The sequence below is a fragment of the Zeugodacus cucurbitae genome, chromosome 4, assembly GCF_028554725.1.
Source record: "Zeugodacus cucurbitae isolate PBARC_wt_2022May chromosome 4, idZeuCucr1.2, whole genome shotgun sequence".
Lineage (NCBI taxonomy): Eukaryota > Metazoa > Arthropoda > Insecta > Diptera > Tephritidae > Zeugodacus > Zeugodacus cucurbitae.
In genome coordinates this window covers 13,621,805-13,646,052 of record NC_071669.1, presented here as the reverse complement: position 1 = coordinate 13,646,052, position 24,248 = coordinate 13,621,805, and the positions used below count along the sequence as shown (strand labels likewise).

The window sequence follows — 24,248 nt, the reverse complement described above, 5'->3', positions numbered from 1 at the left end:
ATTTCACGCGACTTAAATTATGAGTGTGAATATTTTATATTCCACTTTTTATTTAATTTTATATATTATTTGTGATTTTTTCTTTTTTTAAGCTAAGTTAAATTTCTTTTTAATATTTTTTTATTGTTTTTATTTTTGGAATTTTTTTATACTTTAAGTTTAAATTACTTTGTAACTCACAATTTATTGTAGCATTTAATGCTTATTCACTGTTTTTGTTTTTATAAATTTTTATTTTTATTTTTTTTTTGTATTTTTCACTTCACGCGCTTGCCTAGCATACATTTTCAAAAAGTTACGTATACGCCTAAGTATGCTATCGTCCAACAAATACAAATAGCAACAACATCTGCTAGCAATAAGTTTTTTTGTTGTATAGGTGTGCGTGTGTTTTTGTATATATATTTTTTGTGCGTTTCTCTGTTATATTTTTGCTCTTCTTAGCTAACTGTTGCGTCCACCGTTAGCTAAAGGGAGTTTTCTGTTATTTTGTTTTCATTTTTCTCTCTTTTATTTTCTTGTTGTATATGTGTGCTTCTGTGTGAGTGTTTGTTTGTGTTTGCGTTTGAGTTTTTTTTTTTGCATTTATGGCACAAGTTTCTTGAATCCAGCACCTTCTTGGCCAAGTTTGAGCTCTTCATAAATTGTCGGATTTACTTCGTTGCATTGTGTGTGCGCGTCCGCATTCGCATCGTTGACGATGCCATCACGTTGCGCCGACTGGGCGGTGCTGCCGGCATGCGTGATGGCCGATGTCACTGTGGGCAGCTGTGGGCGGATATGTGTATGTGTGTGATTTATTTTTTTTTTTTTTGTATTGCGAAACGGTAAAAAATGCGATAAATGCATAAAAAAATAAAAAAAAAATATTTGTTTTTGTTGCCATGTTGTGTGCACACAGCATCATCATCACCATCGCCGAAGCGCGTAAGAGCCAACGGCAAGTTGGAGGTGAGCGCAGCATGTGGATTATGAAAGCAAATATTAAAAAAGTAAGCGTATTGAATGTAAAGCAGTACAATGGCGCAGAACAGTTGCGGTCGGTGTATGTCAATAGCGTTGGCAGGCGTAAAAAAATCGCATGGAAGTATATGGAAGAGTAATAATAGCGTGAGCGAAAGGAATAAATGAAAAAATATTATCGCATTGTGCATTGTGAAAAAAAATCATTTTTTTTTTTAATATTATTGTCGATAGAAAAATCATTGTTTAATTTTTGCGTGCCAATGTTGCAATTGTGTTCGATGAAAAAATTGTTGTTGTTCATAACACGTTGGTGATTTTCAATTATGGGAAATGTTGATTGAAAAAAAATGTCATTATTTCCAGCACACGAATATATTTTTTATGTTTTGATATTTTATTTTGTTTTATTTTATTTTATTTTATTTTATTTTATTTTATTTTATTTTATTTTATTTTATTTTATTTTATTTTATTTTATTTTATTTTATTTTATTTTATTTTATTTTATTTTATTTTATTTTATTTTATTTTATTTTATTTTATTTTATTTTATTTTATTTTATTTTATTTTATTTTATTTTATTTTATTTTATTTTATTTTATTTTATTTTATTTTATTTTATTTTATTTTATTTTATTTTATTTTATTTTATTTTATTTTATTTTATTTTATTTTATTTTATTTTATTTTATTTTATTTTATTTTATTTTATTTTATTTTATTTTCATTTTCAATATTCATATCCGCGCATAGTTGCCAAGTTAATATTATTTGCCCAAGACCATTTGTTGTAGATTTTATGATTTTATTCGTGTCGCCATTTCATTTTCATCGATGATTTTTTTTATTACGCGTCGTTCGTTTTTGTAACATTCACAAGACACAGCAGCGCAGCCTCAGCGTTAGTAGATTTAGTGGTGATGGTAGTTGTTGTACAAATAGCAGCAAACAACAAATTGTAACAAAAGGAATGCGGGAAGACATTGTGTCATTTCATTGGCCCAGCCACGCAAACAAATACACGGAACACGAAAGTAAGATAAACGGGAGGCAAAAGAAAGAGAACAGAAATAAATTTATTAAAATTAGTTTCAATTGAGGTATTTATACAAATACATAAATACATACATCTATATAGTATATGTAAATAAAAAATATGCAAAGTGGATTAAAAATTGCAAAAATGAGAAAAATAACTCGGTTAAACATTCGCACATACCCATACAAGTTTGAGGATAGTGGCATACATGCAAGTTAAGGAGATCATAAATTTTGAAATGAAACTGTTTGCCAATCATTAAAAAATCTTTTCAATTTAGAATTTTTTTAATCCTGACAATTTCGAGGCAAAAGGTTTTGGATGCTAAAAAATTATTATATATACATCTTTTACAAAATGTTTAATTCAATTTATGCTATTTCTATATTTGACATATAGCACATTTGGTACCGCAGCTTCCGAGAAATTATACGCGATCATTTAGATTTCTCATAAGCCAAATGACTATATACTTATTATATTTAAACAGTAAAAAGTTTATAAATAATATTTTATGTAATTTTTATACAAAATATATACGCTTAATTTAAAATCATATTTTCTATAACTTCATTATAAGAAAAAAATATTATTATTAATGAATTATAATAATTTTGGACCCTCATTATTTTGAATGTTTACTTGATTTTTAACAGGGTACTTATTTAGTGTACTCACAAGTTGTCGTAAAGTTGGTTTTTTTTAATTTATTTATTTTTATTACATTTCATTTTACTTTTTTTGCATTATTATTTAAATAATTAAAATTTATATGTGGCGATAATCAAAAATTGTTTTTCGATATTTATCAATTTTTTTCCAAAACAGAGATTTTTTAGTTAATAACTATACTATATATGAGAATACATTTTAAACACATTCAAGCTCAACTTTGTCATATTTTTAAATTTTACGTTAGTAAAATTAAATATATTTTCTTCTCTTTAGTCTTATTTATTTGTTTTTATGAATCAAACTCTATTTATTTATTATATAGTTTTTTTTTTAATAATATTAACACAATTTTTTTAAATTAATATATGAAATATTTTAAACCATCCTAATACTATTCTGGTAAACACTGAACACCCCTAATGGAAATCAAATCATCATATGTGTATTTAAATGCATACATACATAGATATGTTTATATACACAAATCCACATGCGGATTTGCTGCATTTTTTCACATCTCCGCTCTTCCTCTCTCTTCTCTGCCTTTCACGCTTCGTCAGCCATTTGTTTTTGCTTTTACTCCGTATCGGTTGCATACAAGCAAAGTGAAAGTGAAAAGTGTGGAATTTATTTTGGGGATATGCAAATAAATATTCATTGCGTGTATTTGTTGCAAGAAAAAATTGGGATGAATGTGGATAAAGTATATTTAAAAATATATATACAGGAAAAGAAAGAAGAAAGGGGAAATTTAATTTTTAATTAAAATTTAATGGCATTAAAGAAAAAACAACAAAGTAGAGGGAATAACTCAACTGGTATATTTGGGCGTAGATATTTTTGAAAGCTATTAAGTGGTTGAATTTGTCAGTTACTGAATCTAGACCCATCGATGACAAATTATGCAGTTATGCAACTCTGACTAAATTTTCATGATTTCTGAATTGCATTATATACTCCAAACAGAATCTCAAATCACAATTTGGATATATTACTACATTACAGAGGATTTCATATTGATTTCATTAAAAACCCGCAAGGTGTCGCTAGTGTCAAATAATAAACAAATATTGTATTTATTGACCGATTTTTCATCTTTCAGCATCAAGATGATCATCTTTCATCTTTCAAGATGTATATTAGGAAGAGAAGGGGAGCCAATTGGATATCCAAGAGAGTGGTTGAATTATTCCCAAATATTGTACAAGATTAATTTAAATCGAATAGCTGATCTAATAACATTGTACTTTTTTTTGTGCAAAATTTGAAGAAACCTTTATCCCGACCAAAACCAGATAATAAGCAGACATTGAATGACATTGTGACTTTTCAGTTATCAAATTTTTATTCTTTATTTTAAGTTATAATTTTCACTTTCGAATTTTCCGAAAATCACTGCTTTTTTTCATATTTTATTTTGTTCAAAATTCCAAATTTAATTCAAAACACATTTGCTTTTCCCTACCATTAACTTGCTTATATGCCATTATCTATCCATTATTACCCAAAATAACCTCAAACAATTATCCAATTTCAATACCAACACACACAGATACTTACGACCCTCCAATATAACTAACACACAACTACAAACATATAGTATAAATTAAACTTCAGAACACACCACCGCCACCCGCACTCACCTGAACTTGCTCCAGTCCGCGTGTATATGTTGGATTCTCAAATGCCACACCATTAACAGCCTTACCGTTACGTGCACGATGACGGCGATAAAACACAATGGCCGCAGCAGCTAATAGCACAGCCAAAATGCTGGCCACAATGCCACTGACCGTGCCGACAGCATTCGAATATGTTGTCGCTGAGGTGACATGATGATCGCCGAGCGTGAATTTAATGGGGTCGGTGAGTATGCTGGCGCCTGAAAGTCAAAATTAATGTGGGCTTTTATTAAAATTGTTGTTGCTTTTGTATGATACAGTTTATATATGCAAGTTCTATAATATTTCATTTATTTTATTTAATAATGGTTAGCAAACTCACCAAATGAATTGCCAGCTTTCACCACGAGCTCATAGAGCACATCCTTCTTCAGCCCATTTATATTCACCGTGGTGTCCTTCACATCAATGCGTCTGATTTCGGTGTTATTTTGCAGGGTTGTTGCATTGTAGGTCATGCCATCACCACTGGATTCACTCGAGTCGCTTGCGAGTATGGCTGCTTCGTGGTAAAATATCCGATAACCTTCGACAACGTTGGGGTTCTTTTGTGGCGGATCCCATCTGAGAAATTTAAGAAGGAATGGTGGAAAATATTATTGAAATCATTTTCGATTAAGCCGATCTAGGTTCAAAGGTGACGGTCCCCACAACTGTCGGGAACCGGAGTGGGTCCGGAACTCGAAACCGAATTTATAGGACCGTTTAAAAATTATTTGGAATTTGCTGGTAATAGAATATCATCTCCAAACCCTCTATTGCAACTTTTTCGACCTTTTTCCCCTTCTACTCAATTCTCCAACCTTCAAATTACTCACCTAATCATCACTTCATTGTCCGAAACAACGCTGACAGCAATATTCTCCGGTGGTCCCGGCAGTTTATCCCTATTCATCTCAAAGCAACCCACAATTGTACGTGAATACTGCAAACTGCAGATCTCCTTCGAACGCACCGCATCACCGCGACACCAATTCAAACACTTTCTCGGCACATTCGCATCCGCACAACAGCTACGATGGTCCGAACCATCCGCCGCACATTTCATCAGCTTATCAAAGTCCACAATACACTCGGGCTTATCGGCGATCGCTTCGATGTCGACGTAATAACTGCAAGCGGCACGGCAGGCCATCGATACATTCATTTGACGACAACACTCGGAGACATTGCGGCCCAGCGCGGGTGTCGTGCGTATACGCACCGAAACCGCCGACGTCGCAGAACCGAACGCATTTTCCGCATGACAGAAGTAATCACCCACATCCGTCGCCAACATTTTATTAATGCGCAGCGACATTGTGAAGAGATTTGTATGCGATTCATTCATCTTGGTGGAGATATCAAAGTGACCACCCTGTATAACTGGCACGCGGCCATCATGATCACGCCAGAAAATGGTCTTTGGTGTCGGTTTCGCATCGACTGTGCAACGCAGCTCGACCTCATCGCCAAGAGAGGCGACGGTGATGCCGGCGGCGGCAATTTTTGGTGCATCTGTAAAAGAAGAAAGAATTGAACAGTGTAGATATTAGTGTTATTCCTGGAACGACCTCATGAACTTCCTCTCAAGCCTCTTGATACTCACAGCAAATATTGACTCTTCTTGTGGCCTGCATGGGCACACCATAACCATTGTCTGCATAGCAGGAAATATGTTCCATGTCAGCGGTGACATTGTGTATAACTGTAACCATGTGCCTTGACGTGTCCTGACGCACCAAATGTCCACCGACGTAGAGTGAAATGGTAGGTGCCGGATTACCCAAAGCTAAGCAGAGTATAGTCATCGATCCGCCTTCGGGTATATTGTCTGCGGGATGTACTGTGGGCGGCTGTGGATTACATAAATTATTTTATAGGTTGATTTATGGACAGCCTTTGGCGCTATGAAGATTCCTCACTTACATCAACAAATGCCGGCAACGCTGGATCAGTCCATGCCACTAGCGTCTCGGAGGGAAGAGATGTCGCATGCTCACCAATTGCTTCGACGTAAAGTATGTGTTGTGAGCTGGGTTTCAGATTGCTCATGCGAAGCCATGCCACTTTAGTTTCGATTTTGTTGAATCTCTCCGATTTCATGGGTTTGTGGTAGACTCTAAGGCAGTAGGAGGAAAGGAAAAATCATGATATAATAGTATTTATGTGTGACCAGGTCGAGTCCTAAACTCGAAGAGAACTGTTTAATGTAAGTGTTCTAACACTGGACTCAAATATCATGGGTGCTTTCATTAGGATCCGTTTAAAAAAGATTTCAAACAGATGGAAAAACATAAAAAAAAACATTCTGCGGATAACGCAAAAGCTTATTCGGGTAGTTTGAGCTATTAAATATATTATGAGAACTATTTGAATATTATTTTTAATCCAAAATCAGTTTTCCATCACTTAATCCATTAACATAATTAATTATTAACCTGTCCCCTTGGTTTTCTATTCCATAATAATATTTTGCGACGCACGGATTGCTTCCCATTAAATCCCCTCTCATTTTTATACTTTCATCCTGTCATTCACCCATTCATTTCCACTCATCTGTATGTAATCTTCTCATGCGGATGCGAATATTCTGGTGGTTGCCAAGTCAATTGCATCCAAGTCGCGCTGTGTGATGTAATCGACAGCGAATGCGGCGGCGATGGTGCACCATAGGTATCATTCTTGATCGTGGCTATAAATGAAATGAGAAAATATATGTATTTTGTCAGTCAGCGAGACCATATATAGTTGAAAATAGCAAAGCTAGCGAATCTGAGATTAGCGATTTCCAAAAATATATATGCGAAAAAACGAGCACAATGAGCCAACCAATGTCATATTCCAAACCGCATTTGGTCGGCTAATACTCGCGCATATTGGTTAAAGTGTGTCTGCATAAATATGTACGTGTGTGTATGAAAATAGATAACCTTGTAGGAAATTTTTGCGTAAAAAAGTTATTAATTTTTTTCAACAGAAGTAGTCCCAAAAGGCCTAGTTGTAGTGGAGTAGTTCGTAAGTGACTAGTTTATGACTATTTTTCTATTACCCTAAAGATTTAAACTCAGTTTGATGTTTTAGAAAATAAATTCATACAGTAAACCGATTTTGCAGCATCGAAGAGTTTTTCAATTGATTTACATTTACATTTTAAGGCAGAAAATTGTGTATAGGCACAGATATATGGGTAGAAAAATATGATCGAGTGTGTTAATTATGCAAAAAAATCTCGGAAAATCATATGAATAATAAATAATCCGAAAATCTTTCCATTATAGGATTAAGCTCTTTGATCTATTATAGGCAGTTATACTCAATCGTTTCGACTACTTCACTTTTTCTCTTTTTTGCTCCCTCAGTATCTTTATTTTTATGACTCCTCCCCATCTCTCTCTCTTTTGTTGAACTATTTTGATATTAATATATATCTTCTGTATATAAAGTAGATATCAAATCTTTTGAGCGCTTTTACGATACGATGAAAAGGGCCTTCTATTAATAATATCTCAGGAAATGAAATTTATTGTGGAAGTTGTCGATAGTAGGGATGAAGATATAATATGAGAGTTTTAAATCTATTGGTGATAGTCCAAGTGAATCTGCGGTTAATTGGATTAGAAGATCTATAATTCAATTGAGGGTGATTTTCCTATATTCTTATTAACTAAGAGCAACATTTTCAAGAAAAATAATAATTTTCTTATAAATTTAGACTAGTATCGTGAATTACAAATAAAGTCTAATACAAAATATAAGTAATAATGGTTTTGGTCTTAAACTCTTGAAATTCGCACTAGTTATAAAATCTGGTTTAATTATTCCTACAGGGCATGTACCAAAATGTGTGAATATGCATAGTTTTTAGCAATATTTTCATTTAAGTTTCTATAAACATATAAATATCTACATATATGCATGCTATTTAAACCACACTCACCATTCTCATCCTCGGTGGTATTGATCAGCAACATTGAAGATGGAAGCGCTGTACCATAGCGTCCGCGCGTCACCACCATGATGCGATACAATGCGTGCGGCTCCAAATTCGTCAGCGCAATGCTGGTCTCGTTTGTGGTCAATTCCTGTATGCAGCAAATCCAAATTGGGAGAGAGCGCAGAACAACCAAGCGTACAAGTATGGGTTAGATAGTTAGGCATTGTATTTGTAGTTGGGCGTTTGGTGCGTCGCATTGTTGGTATATTTCGGTGGATGGGCGGTTTTTGGTCGGCGGTTCCATGGTTCCATAGTTGGCGGTCAGCAGCGCCATATTTTCCATTAGTAGCGAAGCAACAGTAGCGGCCACAGCCAATCAGTTCGACATCAATCGATTAATGCATGCAATTGAAAATTTGAAATTGGAATTGAAATTTTAAAAATTGTATTGTTTTCTCAGTGTGTTTAGGTATGTTTGTATGTATATATGCGTGTGTGTGAAATTTGGTGTTGCCGCAATAGCACGAATACCAGTTTATGGTTGGTTTTCAATTTTTGACTAAAGAGCGCGAAAAATGTGTTTTTGTTGTTTCATTTGGAGTTTCAGCGTGAGCGATTTTTAGTCTTCGGTATTTGGCAGCAATGCCATGGATTAGCGGTGGAAACAATTATTTTGAAGCATTTAATTGTCTGAAGAATGGCAAATTGTCGGAATTGGTACGCAGCGTGTGTGTTCTACTATTAGATACAAAACAAAAACAGTGTAAAGGGTGAGTCGACGGCCTTTTTGAAGTAAGACCTTCCCTTCCTTCTATAACCAACAACACCACATCTCTTGGGAGAGAAGAGCGCACAAAATCGAATCTAATCTAAAAATATAATAATAGTATACCATAGCACAAATCCATGTCTATATGAAGAGAGTTACATAATTATTTTTATTGCTTTGTATTTACTCAAGAAATACGCGAACAAATACCTACAAAACAACAACACTTAACACTGAACGGTTGACAGACATTAGCTGCGGTAGCAACAAGCGGCGGGGGCAAATTGACTCTCTGGCAAGGTTGCACATTTCAACAACTAGTTATTGTGACTGCCTCAGTCACACAACCGTTTCTTCATGTTGTTTTTTTTTTTGTTGCTGTTGTGTGTTAATATTTTCACGCTTAATGGCAGCAGCAGCAGCGCGACAACATATGGCACAAATAAACGAGTTCGTGCAGTGCAGCGTGCACCAAATAAGCGTCGAAAGCAATAAAAATAATAATTTTGCCAAGTTGCGGCACTTAAATGCACACAAAGCGCACATTTAATGTGTTCTTGCATGTGTGTATGCGCTAGTTTGCTTTTAATGTGCCGCGCATGCGCATTCGGCTACAGCAGCATGCCATAACGTTCCGCAAATTCGTATCTAAGTCAATGGCAATGCACAACTGTGCCCAATTCAATGGGCGTCGCGCTTTGTGATGACACATGCTTTAATGTAAACGCCTTAAACAGCGCTATGTATAGTTTGTTGTTAGTATGCAGTTAATGTATGTGATGTTTCATCGTTTAGCTGATGGTTGATAGCGTTAGCAAGCGTTTAATGAGTACTAAAAGTAGATATTAGTCGGCGGTTAGCCGATTAAGACCCGAACAGTTAGTTGGGTACCCTACATTTATTGTAGTTGATAAATTTATTTAACAACTTATATCGATATGAAGATATAAAGAAAACTACTGAAATTATTTATTTGAATATTGAATGTTTCTCAATAGACTTTCTTTTGATATAAATTCATTTATTATTGAATTTATTAGAATTGAAATGAAAAAGCTGGCAACTTTGTGATAAAATATCTGCGACAGACAATTTTTAAACCAGCTTGGTTGACCATTTAATAATATTTATTAATAAAATTTTTAAAGATATGGCAATCCTGCAAATATATATGACAGAAAACTTTAGTTAATTTTAGTTGAATTGAGATTTTCTTAAAGAAGTGGCAACCCTTTTTCAGAACTTCGGGTTTTAGTCTTTTTGAACCTCTTTAGTTTGATACCTAAATTCCAATAATTCATGTAACTTATCAAGGTCCATTTGTTTATCCTTTTTATGTCAACACCCGCTTTATGGTAGAACTCACAATCTCCGACATTCATTTCTGTTCAACATAAACATTCTGAAAAAGTATTCTGATCAGCGAAGGTAGAAGAAATATCCGAATCCGAATATAACCAAATATCAACAGTTGAAAATCACTAATGTTTGATGTTCACGTTGTATTTTTGGCTCTTTAAAATCGATTTCGACAGTTAACGTGGAATGACAGAGAAAGAGAGGGAGAGAGAGTGAGCGAGCTTAGCAGATAGAAAGAGCGAGAGTAAAATATGGAGACAAGCAAATGAGAGAGAGATTGGGTGAATCAAACAACGAAATTGGACACGATTATCTTCCTCAAGTAAATTTAACTCATTAAAATCCGTTTCGTTAATATATGTAAATGGATCTGAGCAACAAAAGATCTAGCAAAGCTTATGTGTATTAAATAACTTTTATTCTATAACTAAATCTGCGTACAAGTTCTAAGCCATCTAAATTTAATATTAGATTAAAAAAGGTGTTCAATGGAAGATATATAATACGTTTTGGGGGCGGCCGCGGTAAGCAAATTATTGACTTTTATCCGACAAATGAAGAAGTCTTATAAATTGTAGATCACAACCATATATTAAACTCTTAGTGTCTTCGATAAGCTCTCTCTTCTCTCTTTCTCCCTCTCACATTCTTCTAACCTTGACATCCCCAGCATCTTTACTTATTAGTTTTCACATTGATTCACATAAGTGCCGTAAAATTATGCTAAATCCAAGTAAGCACTTAGGTAAATAATACACACAGAGACGCATATATGTAAACACCAGAAAATATGAAATGCAAATATTTGTGCGTTAAAATAAATAAATTAAAAATTCATCGAGTAGTTGTTGAGAGGCGCGCATGCAATTTACAATCGAGCAACATAAGAACGCACTTATACATATTTTAATACATATGTACATAGATATATATATATATATATAATATCTGTTTCGTCCGCCTGTTTTGTGTATTCGCATAAGCATTGAGGTATGTACCGTTAGTAGCAGGGGCATCAACACCGGTACGTTTATACATAATTCCATGCATCATTAGCGGTTAATGCATAAAATTGGCTGTTAGAAGCATTGGGAACTTAATTGCATTTGCGAAAGTCTTTTATTGCAGAAAACTACATATATTTAAAGGCTGATTAGTTACCCAAATATAAAGGATCTCGACTTACATTCGCCTGCTTTTGTCCAACTCTATTTTCAACAATTTATACAACTTAGAAATATTTCACGAGCACAATTTAAATGTCGTTATGAATGTCACTATTTCCACAATTTTAAAATTATTAATTTATTTTTGTTTGTATGTGCGAAACTACTATGTTTGTTTGTTCCAAGAGCATGCGGCTGAATTGTAAGCGGGAATAAGGAAAATGATTACATGTTTCGAAAATTTAGGGAATGGACTGAGAGGAGTGCGTAAAGGTACATCCGTATATAAAACAAGGCAATAAAAACAACAAAAAATTCATACACAATCTACTATATCAACAATATTTATGCATAAATAATATTCTGACTATACTCAGTTAGCTTTTTTGTGCCTCTTGATGTATGTTTCGTTAGGTCTTACTTGGCTCAAATTATTTCAGAGGAGGTTATGTATACGCCACGGTGGTTGGTACTAAATATTTATTTGCCTCTGCATGTTGTTTTCTACATGTGATTAAGCTGTTGTTTGTGGAGAAATCTCCAAAACAAATAGCACATATCACTGCGTGATGGGGGAAATATACAACAACTTCAATCAATGGCATGTAAACAACGTTATTTAGCTAAGTTTTTACATTACAGTGGAGCATTTTCGGTTTGGAAAATTTTGAGAGGAATTTATTGTTAATTTTAAAGTGCAACTTATGAAACCGAAATCGTTTTGAATTTTCTTTTCATAATTCAACAAAAAATTTCACTTCAATAATTGTAGAAGGCTTAGAAGGTCAAATACAGTAGGAGCTTTTTGTGAATAAATACTTTTATAAATAAATACATATTTTTTCTAATTATTCTTTCTTTCCTCTAAATAGTGTAAATTTTTTCCTTAAAAAAAATACTGACCCACCCTAATACACAACTAAGCGTGTTCATTTTCTTTTAATATATGCACATAAATAGCGCCATCACATGAATCTCACCAATTATTTTCATAGTCGTTTTTGTCACGAATTTTTTATTTTGATAGTCCCTTTTACACATAAATACATATTTACACAAATCCCTGTGTCCGCGTTATAGACCTTTACGATTTAACGCAAATTTATTGTGTTGTGCCGAAAATTTGTAAACTCATTTCACTGCATGGTGATTGTGAAAAAGAGTCCAGCGTGTATTTTCATTGACAAAGCACCAATGAATTAACAGCTGAAAGCTCTACTAATGACTGGGATATATATAAATACAAAGCTGCGGAAGAGTTATGCGTTACGCTGTTAATAACAAAGAGTTTTAGCTTACTGACATATGGCTTTAATATGTATATATGAGGCTACGAGGTGTGTTAAAAAATAACGATTTTTTTTTTTAAACTTCATCAATATTGTCGCCTACAATACAGTCCTCATTAGATACTATGCACTTATGCCAGCGATGTCGAAACACTTCTCAAACTCGATTTTTGGAGAGCCTTTAGCTCTTTCCGCGATTTCTCATATGCTAGTAAAACGACTACTCTTTAAGGTTCTCTATATTTTTTAAAATAGGAAAAAGTCACACGGAGTCATGTCTGGCGAATACGGAGGCTGGACATTGTCTTTTAATCTTAGAATTCCTGTTAGTTTTTGAACATACCTCTTGAAAATGTTCAAAATGTGAAATATATAATGTTCTCGTTTATAATTTGAAGACACTTTATACAAGCAACAACAACACCACTACACAAGCAATTTAACAACACTTGTGTCAATAGCGAACCACCGCCGTCGCCATCATTACCAACCTCAATAGAAAAGCTATTAATAGCGCTTCTCCGCAGCATACTCGTAAGCGCGTGGAATGGCGCGTAAAATACAAAAACACCCGCACATAGTTGAGCAGATAATGCCGTTTCCGTATTCAATAGCAAAGGTAAGAGCGAAATGTGTGTATTTGTTCCAACCAATGAAACCAATACATGTATAAGTAAACTATTATGGAAATAATATAAATATTGTAGCAATAGCGGGGGGAGTGTTAGTTAAAACATAACAGCAGCAGCAGTAATAATAACAGCAACAAACAAAGGCAGTAATAAGTTCCAAAATAACAACTACAATAAGTCAGTATTTATCTACGAGCATATATTTTTTGTGGAGCGTGCAGAGAAGAGTTGCGGTTTTACGCGCGGTTTGTCTTCCACTTACGATGATTGTTTGATTGCTCATACAGTTCTTGATTTATAGTAAAAGTAATTTTGGCTTTAAGAGACTAAGGTTTCAAAGACTCAGTCTGAAAGATCTTGTGTTTACAGAGATCAATTACTAAAAAGAATGGAAAAATGTAAAATTAATAGAATGTCTATCATTAATAATTGAACATAAATAGACTAAGCAAACGATGTACGCCTCGAATGGATTGCGCTTGTATCATTCAGAGGACAGTAGAAGTATACAAAGAAACAGCCAAAGACGTGTCCTTTTTGATGATTACTATGGAATATATGCATAACAAACGGTAATAATAATTTAGATGAGTTTTGAAAACACAGATAGTCGGTTCTATATTACCAGAACGAATCCGGTTTGATATATAAACCAGCACTGTCAACTCCGTAGCATAGTCTAAACTATTTGGGAACTTACATTTTGAAGAGGCCGATGAGGGAGTGATACCCCACAATACACCAATAGTTAAGAACGTGCGGTTTCACTGGTGTGAGTCACAGAAAAAGGATGGAAGTGGATGGAAGTGTCTGCAAAAATGGACCAGACATCAATTATTATTTTTAGCTTCTGGATAGATGTAAGTCTACATCGAAGCCCAAAAGACCGGTTTGGGAGAAAAAAAGTAATCTTCTAGAACAACATGCTTTTGAAGAGATTTATAAGTTCTCGTACTCGTAAAGATGGGTTATGCAAATTTATCTGTCACCCAGTGTATTATCGAAGTTTCCTGTTCAAAATTGCTTCTAATTTACTGTTCTTAGTCAAGTTTAACTTAATAAATCATAGACTTATCCCACAACCCTCGTCGTTGGATATTTATTCTGTTAACATTTTAGTTAAAGCCCGCTGACGGCAGCTGTTCAAAATCTCCATTATATGTTAATATTATTGCTAGTTTATTGATAGAGTAAAGAAATAGGCATTGACGGCATTGAATACGATAAAATTGAACCGCAAATTTCAGAATAAAGCTAGAGAATGATATTCATGACAATAATAACAACATTTATTGAAGCCTATTGGGCTATCGATAAACTATATTGTATTGTAGTTAATGAAGTACAGCTCATTCCTTACAAGAAAAAAGACGTATATGCAGTTTAATCAATCAATAATGCTCAATCAGCATTTGTGGAGAGACTATAGGAACTAAAACAGATGGAAATAGCAAAATTTTTAGGGAGATATATAATTCGAACCTTCAAACAAGCAAGTATTTTTTTCATTTCGAAGCATGTCTTGGAAATGCAACGGTATTCGTTTCACTATACCCTTCTGAGTGGCAATACGAATAAGGAGCTCGCTTAAATGAAATAATTTTCTACCGATCGTTTTTGTAAGAAGTATGATCCCACTAGAACGGACCGGTATTTATATTCGGTTTAGAACTAACAAATGATAATTTTGGCTTCGCCATTAATACTGCTCTCGAAACCCACAATCGCCTCTATTATAGATAGGAGGAACTTGTGGCCTGCCGACAGAGTTTTGGATCTAGAGCTTCTTCTAGACAGTCTCTCGGAATTATATTTCCGATTACCGAGAGCGGGCAAAGGAGAAATCGAAAGTTACCAAAGAGTGGCTTATGTGTTATAAGTAGCCTTTGTTCTTCTAAATTTCATAGCTAGAACAAAAAGTAGAAAAACGTAAATGGAATTATTTCCCTCCCTCACAACTCTTTACCGCCTATACAAATAACCTAATTAGGCAACTTTTTTCAAATGCAAAAATTTTTCAATTCCAGCACTGGCAATTGGAAAGCCCAGATTTTTAATGCAGCAAACACAATTAAGAAAAGTAAACATAACCAAAATTAAATGGCTACAAAATGTGACAGCACAGCTGCGCAGCAACCACGACCGGCGGCATGCAACAGTCACTAGCAGCCATCGAAGCCATCTATTTGAGAAGCCAAAGCCAATTCCATGGACAAAACCAAAGCCATAGTCGAAGCCAAAATGCTACAATGTAAATGTACACACTTTAGAATTAGAGAGAGCTTCTACTGCCGGCTAAGCTGAGTAATTTGCATGGTATGCCAAAAACAAACAAAAAAACGAACCAAAAAACGCAAAAAAAGAAGCTAATAACTGTGTCTTACACAAACCAACCGAATTTACATCTAGTGCGAGACCAGCTGCCGCAAATGGTTATACGAGAGTCCACAGTTCAAGAGCAAGCGCCTCAATGCTATTAACTGAGTGAATATTTATGAATGTGTGAGAGTGTGGGCTGAACTTAGTCAATTGAAGTTGCTAGTCGAAAGTGAATTGAAAACCAACGAAGATTTTAAAAGGCATATACTATGCGTATGTACTACATGTGAATGTATATATGTATGTCTAGCTTTTGGTACTCACATTTTCCAGTTTCGCCACAGTCTCATAGAGCGTCATATTATTGACTTTGCCATATTGCACGATAAAATCGATATCATCATCATCGCTGTTGGATGATATCGACGCAACACTGCCACCAGCAGTGGCAATGTCATTGTTTGCGTTGCCCGCAGCTGTAGTTTTCTTGCTGCTGTCATCCACTTCACTGTCAATCTCTGTTGTTGTTGCTGCAGTAGGTGCACTTGCTTCGTAGCCGGGTTGTCGCCAAGTCAAGCTAATTGTGGTATTTGTTACCGAAGTAGCGTGCACATCCTCAGCCGGACCGGGTATGCTCTCGGTGCCTGTGACAAATATGAGAGGGAGAGAATAAAAAAGTGTGATGAGAAAACATTAATTTAATGGTATTTTTAGTGGGTAATTTGTTGACATTTTTATTGTTGTCATAAATTTGCTAAAAACAAGTATCAAATAACTGAGAATGCTGGCTGGACTGGTGACTTGTTGTATGTAATGACTAGTAATAATAAAATATCAGTTACTGTTGAACACTTCTCTGGGACTCTACAAATTGGAGATCCCTTACTTTTAATAACATTTCAAATTACTGGTGGCAACCAACCCTAAATTTTGCCTCATACCAAATTTGAAGTCAATATTTGATTATAAGGGTTCAAAATCAATATAAAACTAAACAAAACTAAACAAAAATATTAAAAGAGAGGAATCGTTGTAAACTAAGACCAAAAAAAATCCAAATAATTGCAAAATATTTTTCACAAAAAAAATGTTGTTCTATACTTGCAGAAAGTTTCATCACCAAGCTGTGCAATTTATGAAAAAATGTTCTATGGGTAAATATCGAGGCAAGGTTCTCCATAAAACTTCTAGAGTCAGAAGACATTTTCTAATTTGCAAACGATTTGTCATTCCTTGATTAATATTAAGCAATTTTTTAAGACAATTATTTTAAGACAAATTGTCAGGTCCGATCATGAAACATTGAGGTAATTCTAAACCGTTCAGTTTTCGTTCTTACATTGCCTTTTTTATTGCATCGAGAATAATCGGCCGCGTACTTAGTTATTTATGGGAGGGAATAATATTGTACATTAGAGCGACATATTGCATGTTAATACCAAAAAACTGACTGTATTAAAAATATGAAAAATATATGTGGCAACGCTGTTAATAATATAAAGCTTATGGCTGGAGTCCTTGATCGTACTTATTACTCCTCTCTGCGGGCTGCGTTACGAAATTATCTTTACTTGATTTTCCAAATTTGAAAAGTGTCGAATCGAACAAACCACTGGCATAAAACACAAAAAGTGGTATAATGACAAGTAAATAGAGAGAACTAAGTTCAAATAAAGCAAGCGGTAAAGTAGCTGAGGCGGCTAATATCCCATAAGTTAGATGGTTGAACGTTAAAAGTGACGAATCGAACAGACAACTGGCATAAATCACTCCAAATGGTATAATCAATTAGAAGGTTGTACAATATTTACTCAATCTAATGGACTAATGGAGTTTAATAATATGTGAGGTTAGAAAAAATAAATAAATAACTATACCATCGGGACAGAATCGCATTTATAACAAATAAAAAAAAAATATTTTAGAATTATTTTATGATACTACAACAAGAACATAAAATATGTATATATAGAAGCAATCTAATAAATATGTTGCCCTGAGCACCAACCAACACAAATATTTCCACTTTCCCAAACAAGTACAAACATTTGTACGAGTATATACTTGAAGGCAGACGCAGGCGACTATAATGAGCTCTTGTATGTGTAAGTGAACACATTAGACTATTACATATTGACTAGAATGCAGGTTAGCACATATAAACAAATGCATACATATTTGTAAATATAAATAGCAACTTGTATACACGCAAAACATATGTTTGCCTGTCTTTGAGAGCTTAAGTGAATTTAAACGCAAATTAGTGCATACAAGCGAGTGCGTGCTGAGTCAATGAGTGTATGTATATATGGGTGCTTGCATGCTTCTCAATCAAATTGGCTTTAATTGTTGCTTAATTGGCAAACACAAAGGCTGTTGATGCCACTCATTGTCTGACTCAAGCGCAAAGCAAATATTGTTGTAAGTAGTAACAAACAAGAGTGTTGTATTGTTGTTATTTTGCATCACTGCTACCTTCGGTTGTGGCAGCAAGCAAGGTTGTTGCAGTGTTGAATGCCAGTGTGAGTTTGAATGCTACTTGACAACAATAATACCGGTTAATGCAATGAAATGTTGTTTTACTATATTTATAATAACAATAAAAACAAACAATAATGTGCAGCAGGCAACAAGAACAACAAATTGCCGCAGTTGGAGTGTGGCAAGCGTGTGAGCAGCATGCAACAACACTTTACTTTACGCTTGAGTGCGCAAATAAAAGCAACAAGTATGTGTGTTTATAAAAAAGTATGAATGACAAAGCAATAAAAACAAACAACAACAATAATGCGTTGGGTGTCTTAAACAATAATAATAAAAGTATATACATATATGAAGTCAACAACAATGTCAACAAGCTGTAATCAATAGGAGCACCTAGACAACCAACCAACCTGCCAGCCAGCTTGCTTCCTGACCAGTGCCACTGACAATCAGCCAGCCAACTATACAACAGCTAAACAAGCACTCTGTATATCACTCACCTTCTTCGATACACTGCAAAATATTGCCCGCGTAGGATAAACAATCACTGGAGGTCGTCGCATTGTTGCCGCTATAGCTGCTGCCACTCAACGCGCCGCCACTGCTACCACCGCCGCCATTTGTGTTTTGCGGCATGACACCACGACAGATGGTCATGCAGGCGGTGGGCACACCACGACGCTGACAGCAGGGTGTGTGATCACGTCCGCCGGCGGCGCAGCGCACAATAACAGCTGCAAAGAAAGGAGAGAAACAAAGAGAAAAAGTAAGAGAGTGTGAAAGAAACAATAACAAAAAATATGAAATTAAATTTCTGTCGAACATTTATCTACGCCAAAGTTATTTCCTTTTACGTCCTTGCGTCTTATTCTTCTTTTACTTACACATTTGCGCTCGACACGCCGGTCCGAGCTTTTCAATATCCGACAATTTGATGTTGTACGAACAGAGTGGCGCACATTGTGGCAGCAAGCCGGATGCCTGACAGCATTTTGTCATATTGTAAACCGGTTCGGGCTCATCCACCGCCTCGGCGGGTTGTGTGCGCGTAATGAGACGTGGTGATGCTTCACTTTTGCCATACTGATTGACGGAGACTACATAGAATTCATAGTAGACTTCGGGTTCGAGTCCCTCCAAGATGAGTGGTGGGTTTTTCTGGAAAGGAAAAGTTGTTGAAATATTTGTAAAATTTGCAGAGAGAACTCTGAATTTAAACTTTGTATTTCGAAGTATGGATAAGTGTCTTCCAGTGCTTAATTCGGCTGTTACCTAAACCAAGAAGAGAGGTCGAAGGTCTTTTAATGGCCATTTTCTCAAAATATAAAACCGGTGAGCCAATTATACCTAGTGGGTTAAAAGCACTTGGAGCCCGGACATTAGCCAGTAAAATGATAAGAATATTTATTGAGCCTTGAGCTTGATTTGATGGACCCCGTACGAAAAATAATTGGAAGAAGACTCGACCAACAATTGAAGAGCTCAACAGACACTGGTCTCCACATATATTCTTAGACAAGTTATAATTTTAAAACCCGACAATAACAGTGAGACTCACCTTCACTACTGTCAGATAGTCATCTCCTTCGCCCAAACGTCGAAACTTCACATGATAAGTGCTGATTGTGTCGGCCAAGCGTTTGGGTTTATCCCAGTCCAAAATTATGAAGTTGTCGGCCTTAGCCACAGTACGTATCATTGAAGGTGGATCAGCGAGCACACCGTAACCCTGGAAGAGGCAGCTGCTGTACTCGGACATGAAGCGTAGGCACCTAAAACACATTGAAGAAGAAAATATGTTGCTTATGAAGAATCTTACAACAACACAGACGCTCACTCACTTGAACAGACTAAAGTCCAGGGTAGATATTTTGCCCGAGCAGAGCGGGAAGCAGACCGCCGGTATACCACGCGCCCGACAGCAGGGCGTGTGATCGATTTTATTCGCTAGACAAGTGAAAGTGATATTGGACCAAGGTGCACAGACCATAAAGTCCGGCAGTGTGGCAAGATCTGTCTTCCGCGGATCACACATCTTATCGAGACACTTGCGATGCGTCATGCCATTGGCCTCACAACAGCTACGTATATTCGGCAGTGCTGGCATAATGCTCTCCACCGATGCAGACTCTTCGGCATCGTCATTTCTCGGTGTGAATACCTCACTGGTATGGGTGAACACACGCAAACGTTCGCTGGGTAAACTCGAACCGTACTCATTATGCGCCGTCACCACTATCGCGTACATTGTGAGCGGCGTGAGATCTTGCAGCGACAGCATGGTCTGATTAGCTGGCACTGTGCGTATAATCGTCTGCTCTAATGGACGTTTCTTCAATGAGTACGCATTGGACACTTCATCTTCATCGAAACTGTGCAGTGCCGTTAAGTTCACACTGTAGTAGGTCACCTTATGCGCTAGCTTTTCCGGTTCATACCAATGCACAGTGACACGCGTCTCTGACACATGATCAACTGTAACAGTTGTCGGTGTGCTGGGTATATTCTGCACGCCCTGCAGTATGCACTGCAGACCACTGAGTGTGTGATGTACACAAGACACACGCGTCTTCAGCAGATCCGTGAAAGGTGTGTACTCACCGCGACACATATCCTGACACAAATCCGGTATCTGTTTATCCACACAGCATGGCACATGATCCCGTCCATCTGCCATGCAACGTACAATATTCGGAAAGTCCTTCTCGCAAGCTTCGGGCTCTATGCCCGTCGTGCCGTCGATTATATTATGCACATTACAGAAACCCATGCATTCGGAGGTGACGTTAGCGCGTTCGCAGCATTCGGTGAAATCGTGTGTGATTTGTGGCGCGACAGTGGGCCCGCGCCAAAACGAACGATTGTCGGTGGCATCAAGTGGCGGCGGCACGAGATAGACATCACTCGACTCTGTTGTGGTCGTGATGTTGCTATTGCCGCTGGGTATCTGCTTGACTGTGGAATTGAAGAGCGAAATACAGAATATAAATCAGTTTATAAATGTATAGTATCTGTCTCTCTGAGTCTCCGGTGCTCTCCTCTTTCCAACACCTACCTGTGAGTATATGTATGCTCCTGAGCACAGGCTCGGAATTCAGCTCACAGATATAACTACCCGAATCTTCGGTAGTCAAACGTCTTACGAGCAATACCCGCACCTCACCGCCCGACTCCAGGCCTTTGGGATCTAAACGTAAGATAAATGTAATACTTTCTACGTTAGCCAACATTTTGCCGTGTTTATACCTTTCTTCCACTCACTTTCGTCATGCAACACACTGATACGTGTATCGCTCGTCACTCTCACCATACCGGCTGTGAGTATTTCGTCGGATTTCTTCCATATCACTGTGTGATTGGCGCGATTCTCTGAAACAACGCATGTGAGCAAGGCGTCTTTGCCTTCGTAGATCAGTGATGGACCACCAGTTGCTGTACGGAGGTGGATTTAGAATGGTAGTGTAGTAAATAATTTTAGTTGCTTAATCAAATTTCTACAATTTAAAGAGTTTGCTGGAGTCATGTACTCACCAATTGGTACACCGGAATTAACAGTCGAGAATAAGCATGTTGATGTTGTTAGTACCACCAGCAGCTTAAACATTATTTCCATTAATAACGGTCTCCTGAAATATGGAATGGAAGGGATCAGATATAAGGCTTTCGAGGTTAAAATTAATATATGTTTAGGGAAAGTCTATAGTATACTCCAATATTAAAAAGAGCCTACTCGGACTTATCTGAACAAAAAAATCTTTCTTTGAAGCCACTTACAAATCGATTGGGATTCTTGTCTACTTTTCGAAGATCTCGGAGACCTTTTCTTCTAGGTAGAAATATCCTGATCCTCAGATAGATTCTTCGAGGCCAACCTAGAAAAACACTGGGATTCTTTCCTACTTTTCGAAGTTCAAAGAGAACTCCTAAGAAATCCCAGATAGTAGGTAGATATATATAGTTTTATATATAAAACCCGATTCGAATTATTTAAAGAACTTCAAGTAGTACGTTCTCGAGTTCAACTTCAAATTCTCTCTAAACTAACACCATCAAATTATATAATTACTTAATTTAAACAAATTCCATTATGTGAAAAAGCTCGTTACAAGTGTGTTATCCTAAAACCAACCTCATACTTTGCTTGGTGAAATAATATCCTAAACTTTTACTTTACTAAACGCTTTAGAAGTACTTTTTATGAGCATTCCAACAGCCTGCTCGTGGTCATAGTGACAGTGTAAACAGGCTCATAAAAATAAAAGCGAACACAACAAATACGGAAAGGACAAAAACTGAAGGAAATGGAAAGGTTTAAAAAAGCTAAACAAAAAGGCAAACACTTGACACGTGCCAGGCGGCGCAAAATATCAAGCTGAAATTTGAGGTTAGCTTGAGAAATCATTGCATTTAGGAAGTGGAGAACCTTTTGGGCGCAGAAAAGAATAAGTATTCGTCAATGAAGTCTCCAAAATTGAGTATAATTTTTAAAGAAAAATCCATATTAAACCCAATTATAATTGACAGCTGACAGCTGACTATTTGATAATTAAAATTACGATATCTTTGCCTTCATAAAGAAATACATGATTCGAGGCGATATTCTCATAATTTTTTTTCGAAGGCAAATATATTAACATTGTACTAAAATGTTTTTACTTCCCAAGGATCTACTCTCAGCATGAGTATTTGTCGTTAAGTAGCTATATATAACTCAACACAGCTACAGCAGCTAACTAATCCCTTAAGTAGCCTAATGAGCATGAAGTTACCCACACAATGCAATAGAGGATAAAATGTTAGAAAAGATGAAAAATATAATAATATGAGAAATTATGGCCGCATAACAAGAAAAATCTGCTGTGAAGAGATAACAAATGTTGGCCAAGTGAAGGACAGAAGGACAATATAAGCGAATTTTTGAGCAGGCAGCGCGTTAAGATGCACCGGAGTGAAAAAATAAAAAAAATGGCACAGAGTAAATAGTCTTCTTAAATGGTTGGACATAAAGAGAATACAAATAAAGGTGGAGTGTTGTTGCGTTTAAGTAACAACAAAATGGTAAATGTCAAAGAGGGCGAGCAAAATTTTGTTATGGACCTTTAATTTATGTGTAATTTGTTGTCAAAACAAAAAGTTTGAATGGTAAAAGTTTTGCAAAAAAGGCAAAAGCGGATAAGCTTTTAGGCTGTTTTCGATGTATTTTTTGTATCAAAAAAAATAAAAATAAACCAAAACTATTTAATAGGTACAAAAACTGATACAAAGTCTATCAGACAATGGCAGGCTAAGGTTCCAAAATTTTAAACTAGTGATGAAGGCCTTTGGTGGAACCATCAGGAAACAGTCCTAAGAATAGCAGATAAAGAGTAATAAAGCACGGAGGTCTTGATCTCTTTTGGAGCAGAAGGAAGTAGAGTTGTCGATAATGATGAGGGGTAATTAGCGGTCGCTGTGCTTTTGGAACTCACGTAACTTAGGAGTATATAGATAAGATAGTCGTGGATGGTAGATGGTTTCAAAAACTCAAACCAAAACTAAGATCTTGAGATCCTTAATTGAATATATAAACCAAAGGAACATTTTTAGAGATGCCAGTCACAAAATCATTGTATGGGCGTACGGATATACAGACAAATACTAACACGTTAAAAGCATCTACTGTAGCATTGTAATGAATGAGTGAATACTGCCATACTATACCTTTTTCATCTCTATCAGTGGGGTACCGAATTTTGTTGGCCTAACACAAATAACAAAATACTCAAGCACCTACAATTGATAGTCGGCTGTTGGCACACGAATAGCCTACTCCTATTTATATCTCGTTGCATTGTGCTCGAATGCATGACGGAGGCTTGTTTGGACGGCTTCTGCTTTTGCTGTGTGAGTTTGCCAGTGGCCGTGGAGATTGCGCAAGGACTATTGACTCTTCTTTGAACTAACCTCAGCGC

The 24,248-nt window shown here is 36.1% G+C and overlaps 2 protein-coding genes across 3 annotated transcripts in view; both read right to left on the bottom strand.

Moving 5' to 3' along the window:
• Positions 1-24,248, bottom strand: part of LOC105220458 (Ig-like and fibronectin type-III domain-containing protein 2) — an 804,343-nt gene that overhangs the window by 5,120 nt on the left and 774,975 nt on the right. The window contains 6 exon segments of the mRNA XM_054228403.1: positions 615-768; positions 4,325-4,563; positions 4,686-4,927; positions 5,182-5,860; positions 5,952-6,198; positions 6,272-6,464. Of these exon segments, the coding sequence (XP_054084378.1) occupies positions 615-768; positions 4,325-4,563; positions 4,686-4,927; positions 5,182-5,860; positions 5,952-6,198; positions 6,272-6,464 (1,754 nt within the window).
• The window catches only part of LOC128921297 (Ig-like and fibronectin type-III domain-containing protein 2), a 28,134-nt gene continuing 10,767 nt past the window's right edge, over positions 6,882-24,248 (bottom strand). Inside the window, exons 2-11 of one of the 2 annotated variants that reach the window (XM_054228404.1) lie at positions 21,829-21,923; positions 21,544-21,729; positions 21,353-21,484; positions 20,139-21,252; positions 19,856-20,069; positions 19,182-19,455; positions 18,798-19,031; positions 16,138-16,457; positions 8,283-8,427; positions 6,882-7,037 (exon numbers count right to left, since the gene is read on the bottom strand). In XM_054228404.1, the coding sequence (XP_054084379.1) occupies positions 6,898-7,037; positions 8,283-8,427; positions 16,138-16,457; positions 18,798-19,031; positions 19,182-19,455; positions 19,856-20,069; positions 20,139-21,252; positions 21,353-21,484; positions 21,544-21,729; positions 21,829-21,910 (2,841 nt within the window). In that variant the 5' untranslated portion in view covers positions 21,911-21,923 and the 3' untranslated portion in view covers positions 6,882-6,897. The remainder of the gene's footprint in view (positions 7,038-8,282; positions 8,428-16,137; positions 16,458-18,797; positions 19,032-19,181; positions 19,456-19,855; positions 20,070-20,138; positions 21,253-21,352; positions 21,485-21,543; positions 21,730-21,828; positions 21,924-24,248) is intronic. The other variant, XM_054228405.1, reaches the window with a different exon arrangement.